The sequence below is a fragment of the Xiphias gladius genome, chromosome 11 (assembly GCF_016859285.1).
Source record: "Xiphias gladius isolate SHS-SW01 ecotype Sanya breed wild chromosome 11, ASM1685928v1, whole genome shotgun sequence".
Classification (NCBI taxonomy): domain Eukaryota; kingdom Metazoa; phylum Chordata; class Actinopteri; order Istiophoriformes; family Xiphiidae; genus Xiphias; species Xiphias gladius.
Window position 1 is genome coordinate 6,150,558 of NC_053410.1, and position 10,000 is coordinate 6,160,557.

Genomic DNA, 10,000 nt, shown 5'->3' on the forward strand with positions numbered 1-10,000 from the left:
TACTCATTATTTTCATTCATTGCCTCCTTCAGTGGCAGGAGTTTGAGCTTTCACTTTTTCATTCTCACTGAATATTCCTCATCCCTTCATCTCCCTCTCTTCTTACCCTCCTTCACCATCTCTCATTCTTTTTCTTTGCCTCCTTTACTCTCCGTCTCTCTCACAAGCTGAGGTAACATCGTTGACATTTCCCAAACATGGCTGGCAGACACTTCAACACCTTTCCTGCGTCACCCTCACTACCTACTCCCACAGTCTTTCTATTTTCTCTCCTCCCAGTCTTCCCTCGCTGCTGGGGTTAAAGAAAAGCAGAAATTAGGCCCAGACCTTGCAGAGGTGATTGGTGTCAAATTGCACTGAAAATGGAAAAGCCAATAAATCTGACGGTCCTTCCCCAGCCGTCCTCCTTCCTTTTCCCCTTCTAGGTAAAGTAAGTGTCTATAGGTCAGACTTGCGTAGAAGTATTGGGAAGGGAGAGAAAAGGAGGGGATATTGAAAGGTATTAGGGTTTCCCTCTCTGACCTAGGGCCTAAAATCAGTTAGCTCAGGGTCATAATTTTCATTTCATTAATTTTTTTTCGCAATTTCTTGCAATTCAGTCTGTTTTTACTCATCACTTTGTGTAAACGTATCGAGGAGATCCTGTGTACTTTAGGCAGGAATGCAAGTAGTGCTTGTATGTTCTTTGATTCAGTGATATGAAGAAGTTATGATATGGTCAGATATGTAATGCACGCTTCTTCTCTCGCATTATGCATCATTTTGGTTTGTGAGTAATTAGGTCTTTTGGGTTATTTTATATTCTGTACTCTCATGATTATGAGTTTTAAGGATTAAAGTTGCTGCTTGCACGCCCTTTTATTCACCATAAATCAATTGATACAATGATACGATACTACTTTAATATATATGTGATATCATTCGGTATGATATTGTACTACCATATAGGAGGTAGTGGCGGCTTAAAGGTTAGAAAGCGGGCTTGTGACTGGAAGGTTAGCGGTTCGATTACTGGACTGGAAAGAGCACCTGAAAACAAACATTCCTCTGTGATACTTCCCAGTCAAACAAATTCAATAGTATATGATAAAGTAAGATGATGCCTTAATGATCAAAGTAGGTTCAGAGGATCAAACGAGGAGTACGTGATAAAACAATAGCAAGAGAGTACAGACAGCACACCCACAATCATGCAATTTCTTGTGACAGTTTTCTCTGAGAATGCACACTTTTATTACTTATTCTCTCCTCCCTTCTTTCCCCTTTTCTCCATGCTTCTCACAAATTCTAACCTCTTCCTGAGCCTGCTTGCTCACCCACTCTCTCCAACTTGCATGCATACTACCTCACTCACTCTCTCACACACTCACTCTCTCACCCCCCCACTCACTCTCTAACTCAGTCACTCATTCACTCACTCACGCTTTGAGCTGATACTCCGACCGTTTGCTTCTGTTTTCCCAACTCGCATGGGACAAGCCCCTAGGTTTGTTATTGTAGGCTTTGCTGAACATGAGCTGGTCTTTACAACGGATTGAAAGCATTTGCTTCCAATGAAAATCTGGTCTTAGATTACAGGGCCTCGGCTCGGCTCGGCTCACCCCTCTTTTCCACCAGGCCGACAGACGTAGAGGGGAAGAGAAAGAGAGAGTGAGAGAGACAGGGGTGGGTGTATTTTAGCCCTGAAACAGTAGGCAGAAAAAACTAACTTGTTAAGCTCAGGCTGTTTTGTCCCAGGCTAATGATGTAACTGAAGCTTGCAATGCGAGTGTGTTTTTAGACAGAGAGAGGTCTAGGGTCTGGGTGGACGTGGTACATTCTGTGTGTAGTGTAATGCTAAAATGGTTAGTCAATGATCAATCAATCGATTGATGGATCAGTCATTTGACAACCATAATTTATTTATTTTTTAGTAAAAATACCTAACCAAGATTCAGTAGTTCCTGCCTTTAGATGCGAGGATTTGCTCCTTTTTTTTTGTTTGTTTGTTTTACATCCTTGTAAATGGAATATCTTTGGGTTTTGGACTGTGGAAGTGGAATTTTATAGGCTAAAGCATTAATTGAATAATTTGGAAAATAATCAACAGATGATCAATATTATATATCAATATAATTTTAGTTGCAGGACTATATGAGTGCATAATTGAAAGTCTGTATGTACTGTACATACACATTTACACTTCAAGCATTATCTGTTAAAGTAACTAAGTAAGTAAACAGCTTACTGGTTTGGTAACAGGCACTCCAACCTGCCATGTGGTTGTTGCCTAAATCCAAATATGACCTTTTGGTGATGTTACAGTAGCCAAACCCTACCACCAGCTTTACATGCATACGTGTATTATTAATGTGCAGTGGCTGGTGTTTGCATCAGTGTGGCACCATCTATGAAAAGCTAGCTCTTGTTTTATCCCTCCCCCACCCCGCACAGCGTCACCTCCACATCCACACGAGGTTCATTAAAAAGCCTTCAATATGTGTGCATATGTATCTCCTTCTGCCAGAACAGTTGGAGAGAGAGAGTGAGAGCTAGCCAAGAATGTTGTTTCGTATGGATCGTTGAGAGCCTCTCTCTCCTAATGGTGTATATAATTCAGGTGCCCTCCAGGCATGCTTTCAGGAATTCTTTTGCCTGAGGTAATGGGGAGCAAAGGCCTGGGTTTTCGGCCCATGATTATTCCATTGATGTGGCAGGCTGGAAAAAAGTCATCTCCAACCGGATTAGCGCCAACATCCCCATTAATTATCGATGGATCGGGGGCTTAGGGTGTAGCTAGGTGCTGGGTGTCGCCCTCTGCAAGTTAGCGGAGTGCGGGCCTGCTCGAATGCAGTTATCTACTGCCGCCACAGTGAATAGAACTAGAAGCTTTAGAAGTGCTTTGTGTGTAATCAATAAATAACTGGATCCAATTCTGTGCACTGCTTCAGCATTTTTGATTTTTTTTTCTTCTTTCCTTCCTCTCACTTCCAGTCAAGAAAGGCAGTGAGGCTGCCATTTGTTTATCCCATCTCATGTTTCTTTTATGATTATCGTCTTCTTTGAGGGTGACTCGCATTTTTGAATAATGATAATAACAATTAGGCTTTTCGCAGCCACAGATGGGAAGAGCCTCTTTCTCTCCACTGGAGCTGTATAGAATGCGTACAGTAATTGGGTAGTTTTGAATGTGTGCAGTGTGTGTGTATGGGTTCATGTTGTTGAGTCTGAATGCAGAGAAAAGGCCCATGGTGCACACTTTCCTTTCACTTTTCCTCTCAGTGTTCAAATACTCTAAGCTGTCTCAGTGTTCCCCTTAGGTGAGGTTAACTGGCCTTAATAGAGCCTTATCGAAGCCCTACAGGTTGCTGTAAGCAGCCATGACGCCATTGTTATGAAAAGCAGCTAGCTTTGTTAGCGCTGTTTGTGCCTCTGACTTCCTTTTTTCCACCTATTTTCCTTTTATTTTCTGCCTCCCCCCTCCTCGCAGCCGCCCCTTTTGTAGTGCCATGTAACTCTTTCCACCTCAAGTAAAATGGCAGAATGCGCCGGGGCGACGCTTCAATAACTATTTTCCCCTCAGGATAATAAAGACTAAATCTCTCTGTCATTTTCAATTCTGCGCGGGCTTGGATGGGAGAGTGGGGAAATGCGACCTTACAAGTCCTTTGTGCTCCCCTTCTCCCTCTCATTCTCGCAGAAAGATGCGAGCTCTTGCTGTGTTTTCAAGTGGCGGGGGGAGAAAAATGAAAGGCAGGGTTATTTATAAATGTATTAAAAATGAATGCATTTATGAGGTGCTGTTTTCCAGCCATTCTCTGCTTGCCATTGTTGTGTCTCTATAACCCTCCGTCTATGCATACAAAGCCCTCCAGAATTCCTTCAAAATCGTATTTATTCCCTTTGAACGCAGAGGCGCAGCGAATGCAGGAAGTAAACAAACTGTGTGTCTGATCTCCGCTGTCTCTTCCTGTTTCTTGTCATGTGACAGGTGATGGCCTGGACAACAGCGTGGCTTCACCGAGCACAGGGGATGACGATGACCCGGATAAAGAAAAGAAACGCAACAAGAAGAGAGGGATCTTCCCTAAGGTGGCCACCAACATCATGAGAGCATGGCTCTTCCAGCACCTAACAGTGAGTTGAATGAAACAGCATTTGTTCTCAATTGCTCCCTGTTTCATATCACGTGTGCACACTGAACTTCCCTTCACAGCCACAGGCTGTCTTACTCTTAGACACGTTCATTTTCTATCTTTGTAGCTCTGCTCCTTTCTTATTTGACACAAAGACACTTGCACACGAATTAACACAGATATACGCACACACCCTCACTACACGGACACACTCATTGACACTCACATACACACCGTCGGAGCCCCCGTCGTCTCCACAACGTATCCCGGTCTGTGTGGTGAGCACTTCAAAGACACAGGTCTATGTAATCTGCCGGCGATCTCGGCAGACTGGGCTCTGGCTCCTCATCTGCTGAAACTGAATAAGGTTTAAGTCAAGGGGAGACGCCCCTGGCCATAACTGCCACAGATACATAGATGAACCTTATTAAGAACAAATCTGTCATTATTTAACAGATGCCTGGGATGCTGCAAAGGCCTGTGGTTTGGCTTATTTTTACTCAATTATAGCAGAGAATACCAATGTCGTTAGCACATGCTGACAAATAGTGTGGGAAAAAATGTATTTTGACATTGGAAGACACCAATGTGACTGTTAAAATGGAGCCAACAGTGAATAGAATTCTATTTTATTTAACACAAGTTTCTATTCATTTCCAAAACAATCGATGCACTCGTCACAGTTAGCATTGCTAGACATTAGGCCAACATTTCTTAATACCTCTCAAAGGAAAGAAGAAAGAGAATAAATAGACGCTTGTTCCCATATTGAGTTAAATAACAGGTATTCTATAGTTTATAGGGCCTCTTATAAGGTAAAAGCAAAGTTAAAGAAAAAAGTTTTTTAGTATTTTCTTTGCTAACCTATATAGCATATAACAATAATGTTACATTTTATTGATCTCTTTGGGGAAATTAGGGTTTATAATCATCGTTGAGGATGATAATAACACTATTAAAATTAAAGATTTATTGGTGGATGAAATCTTCCCTTAAACAACTTACTCCACGGATGTTAGAAATAATTCGGAAATAACCAAAGTAACTGAAAAGTTATGCTGTGTTTTGTTAAAGAAATTGGCTTTGAATAGCATGAAAACATATTCTAGAGACTTGAAATGTGCCTGCCATGTTACCTGGCATATTTCGAAATACAGCAGGTTTCTGAACTTTGAATCGCCACACACATCTCTGGTTTAAATAATACGGCAAATGAAAACTAAATGGCAATTCTAAAAAAAAGGTACACGGGATATTGCACAACGATGGAACCTTAACTTACATAAGTAAAACTGCATCTTAGATAGAGGAATTTAAATAAACAAGCTTGAAATAGTGACATCTTTACTGAGTCAAATTACTGATAACAATTTGAATCCAGCCCAATCTTGAGGAAATATGTTTCCAAACTAACTTCAGCCAGGCTTTGCGTCACAGAGATTCTGCTTATGTCAGGAGTTTGTGGAGAACACGATACAGTTTGGCTGAGTGGGTGTTGGTTTGAATTGCACAAGCCAACAGGGAGGATGCTGGGGAAAGTAATTTGGTCTTTGGATTATGGATATTGCATGGCCTCCACTTTTATTTATTTATTTGTAGCCTGTCTTTGATGTTGATGATATGCATCGTACAGTTTCTCCCTCTGTTTCCAACAGTGTTAAAGGAAAATTGGAGGAACTTTTTTCATTGTGTACACTTTTGTGAGACATCTAGGCAAAGATACACTATACAGTGTATATGTGCACACAGTACATACACACATACATCTCACAAGCGTTCTTACCCTTTTTCTTTCTCGATGTGCTCTCCCCTTTCCATCTGACCCTCTCCACCTCCTTAACAAACCACCAGCTCTCCATCACCCTGCACACACATGCACACACACACACGCTAACCTCTCCTCCAACTCCCTAACCTCAACCCATACATCCCCCGAAACTTTCGGGGCCACAGAGGAAAGGTGTTTGAAACATACACGCATCCTGTCTATGGAAATACAGGTCAGCACACACATGCCTAGCGAAACACACACACACACACACACACACACACACACACACACACACACACACACACACACACACACACACACACACACACACAGCAACACACCTAATGTGTCATATTACACCGTGAGTCGGGCTTATGGGAGGCTCCTGTACTGTTAGATCACAAACAGTGGGAAGGATATAAGTGAGTGTCAAGGGAGTGAGGAAGAAGAGGAGGAGAAGGCATGGAGGTGAACAGGGGATAGGGAGGATCCATCAACCTTTTTACTTCTCCCAGGCAGATGGGAAAGAGGAACTAAAACATGCGCACAATGGCACATAGGGGAAATTGATTTATGGCAAAAAACAGGAAAAACCTGCTGTTCCCTTCCTTGCAAACAGCTTTTAAAACTCTGAAGTAAACTGAGAGGTTGATGGAAAAATCACCTCCAAAATGTTTATCCTCATCAGTGAAGCCAAACAGAAATGAAACCCAGACAGAGAGGAGCAATGTTTTCTTTGTTTATGGGAAATGTGGTCTTAATTTTGAGAGAACACTGGCAATATTGGTGTCAGATAAATGCTCGCATTTGTCTCATTTGTTTACACTAATTGTTCTTATGTGCCACTATTAATTTAATCACCATGTGTTTTTGTTTTATAAGTGCTACTCATAGCACCTCTAATGCAAAAACATTTACAGTATCTCTTACACTAGCAACATAAGCATGGACAGCTGATCCAGCCTCATCCACAGCATCATCAGCTGGCCTCCCTTTGTTGCACAGAGGGATGGCGGATGTGAGTCTGGCCTCTTAGAGATAGAAACAATGCCAATTAGGCACACTTGGGTGCATGAGTGCACACACATATACACACACATATTCATGACAAAGTTCTGTGGCACCACAAAAACCTGAATAAGGGAGCCAGGATCTGTTATTTCTCAAGGATAATAGATAAGCCAGATTTTGACACTTGTGCATAGACAACAGGACAGAATAAACCAGACTAAGATAGAGTTGATTTGGATACCCACCTGGATACCCTTGGTGTATTTTTTGTTATTCGCCTTCACACTTGGACCCTCAAGGGAGATCCCATTGTACTGAAGCGGAAGGGGAAGGTGGGTGGCAAACTGAGGCTGTGAGTGCACCAGCATGGTAGATGGTAGGTGGCATACATATGGCTGTTTTTTGGGGTTGTTTTGAAATCATTTCTGCGCCTCCGCTCACTTATCCATCAAAGATGCTTGTTTCCAATGTCTTATTCTAGCCGGAGCAGGGAAAGATTTTAAAGCAGAGTGTCATATTTGTTATAAGCATGGACACCAACAGCAGAAAAAGTTCCCAGGTTAATGGTGTTATCAGTGCCAGAGTCAAAACCATGTTTTGGGTGTCAAGAATATTCCCCTGTGAAGGGTGGCAGTGTAAAATCAAGAAATAAGAAGAAATGGGAATTTAGATGCATGGGTAGAATAACTTTTCTACTGTCCTATCGGTTCCGTGATGGGTAAAATGACAGGCAGAGCAGTGGTATTGAATTTGTGACGATGACGACAGTCGCAGCTCACTGAGTTCTCTCCAACACACCCAATGAGCTCATATGTTGTCGACAGCGCTTTTGGGACAAGTTGGTTGGAAGAATTTGGCTGCTCTGAGTTGGAGCGACTACAAAACATTAGCGTTTACCGCTTGAACCAAATTGCCGCACCATGCAGCTCGCTGCCAGCTTGACATGCAGCTGTAAACTTGGTGGGGAACCAAAATAAAAGAGGTGGGGGGCTTCTCCACTTGTGTCCTCATCTCATTTTGATATTTGTTTTATGTCGACATTCTTAATAAATCATATGTTGTGACATCTAAATGACAGGGATATTTGATAAGTGAAATTAGCAAAAGTGTTTTTCTCCAACTGACAAACTCACATTTATATCTGCTTAACATGAATTAGGATCCGTTTAAACTTGTAGATATTGATCTGAAGTGTGCAAATTATTTTTTTGTGGAAAATAACAATATTATAAATTTATGTTTAACAAAATTAAGTTGACGAATCAGTTCTAAACTGACTGCATAATTGGCTGAGCTACTTCATTGCTTTGTGTTACAACCAAAGAGACGAGCATTGAGATGAAGAAATAACTGGTACCCAATCTCTTTTTCCTCTGTCCCTCCTATTGTGCAATTGGAATCCACCCACCCCCCGCCTGCACCTTCCTCTCCTCACAAATGGTATTTTCTTGTTTAATTTAACAAGAAATGAGTAGTAAATGAAAGCTCAGGCCTCAAATCCCCAACGCGCCCTGTGCTCTGCTCTCCACTCCCCTATGAAAAGGCAATTTGTGAAATTATGTGATAGAGTAATTAGATGGAATTCACCACCGCCTACTACACACACCAACCGTATCCCCATTTAGATTGTTGCCTTGCTAAACTGAAGTAGGGGTGTGTGTGTGTGTGTGTGTGTGTGTGTGTGTGTGTGTGTGTTTGTGCATGTGTGTGTATGTGTGTTTGTGTGTGTGTATGTAGAAAGGAAGGGCAGAGGGGTTTGGCATCCAGAGTGTTAGCATCGGTATATTAGCCTGGCAGACTGGGACACACACTCTCATACACATTATCACTAACACTCTCTCTTTCTGGCTCTCCTCCCCTCCTATTTGTACACAGACGCAGCGTAACGAGGGGCAGCCGTGATCGCAGCTCATAAAAGGAGCCAACCCGCAAACCCTCAATGAGCTGCTTTTTTCCCCCTCCTCCTTTCTCCCCTTAAAACATGTAAAATGCACAGAGAGAGAGTATAAAAAATCCAACTGGAAGGCATAATCCCCCGTTAATACAATTAGAGTCTAATTTAACCACTCGCGTACGCAGATGTAGCTGAGCTGGGGAGCGCTGCTCCCCCCACAGCAGCGTGCAGTTGGGGTTTTGAGCAGAAACAGGTGTGAAAAGTGATATAATTCATTTCTGCGCTGGCAGAGGAGGCCAGGAGCCTCGCTGTCATGGGCCCTGGGTGGTGGAGGAATCTAGACTGGCTGTGCAGAGTGGGAGGGGGGTGCGAGGAGGTGATACATGGATGGATGGATGGATGGATAGGTGCACTAATCATTAAAGGCAAGATATTCTCCCTCATATCATAATGGTTTAGTTTGGGATTAAACAGAGAGGAGAAACACAGTGCAGAGACCATGGTTTGGAAAATTGTTTTCTGTATGTTGTAGGACAGTGTCTGTAATGGACAATAGTCAATTTTTTGTGATTTTTGTAACAAATTATTGCTGCAGCGACAGAAAACAAAAACAATTCCAGTACATGTTCTACAGGAATCATTTGAGTGGTTGAGAACAGTGTTCTTTGATGGTCAGAGTGAATCACTATTGTGAGTGAATCACTATTAACATGAAAATTCATATTGTTACTGCCCTTCCAGCTCATTGAAAACTGAAGACTTATCAGTTCCTGAACTTCTCAGTGACGAGAACACAAACCAGATATGTAAAGCCTCATCTAAACAACAGAAGTGAGGGAGAAAGTTCACCAGAGGTTAGAGTCCGACATTGCCTCAGATGCAATTAGTCTTCGGCCGTTGATTGCTTGAGCCTGGACATGTGAGCACCCTGGTCATCCGCGGCAACCTTAACCCGCCACGGCAACGCAGGCCTGGAAGGGTGTTATCCTACTGGTCCTGTCTTCATGCTGACTTTTGGCCATTTTTGCCATTATTACTCAGTTCTAGTCATAGGAAGAAAACAGGGCATGGAAAGGGATATGCCATACAGTATGACAAAGGTACAATGCTTTAATTGAATTGACTACGGTTGTCCTGTGATTGTTGTTAGACTTGTTTGTCTTAGTTATCCACTGCACAAATTAAGTTTCTCATGAAAAATAATTTCAA

The 10,000-nt window shown here is 42.3% G+C and overlaps 1 protein-coding gene across 1 annotated transcript in view; it reads left to right on the plus strand.

The window, feature by feature from the left end:
* Positions 1–10,000, plus strand: part of LOC120796503 (homeobox protein Meis1) — an 86,201-nt gene that overhangs the window by 36,785 nt on the left and 39,416 nt on the right. The window contains exon 8 of the mRNA XM_040139419.1: positions 3,971–4,116. Coding sequence (XP_039995353.1) covers positions 3,971–4,116 — 146 coding nt within the window. The remainder of the gene's footprint in view (positions 1–3,970; positions 4,117–10,000) is intronic.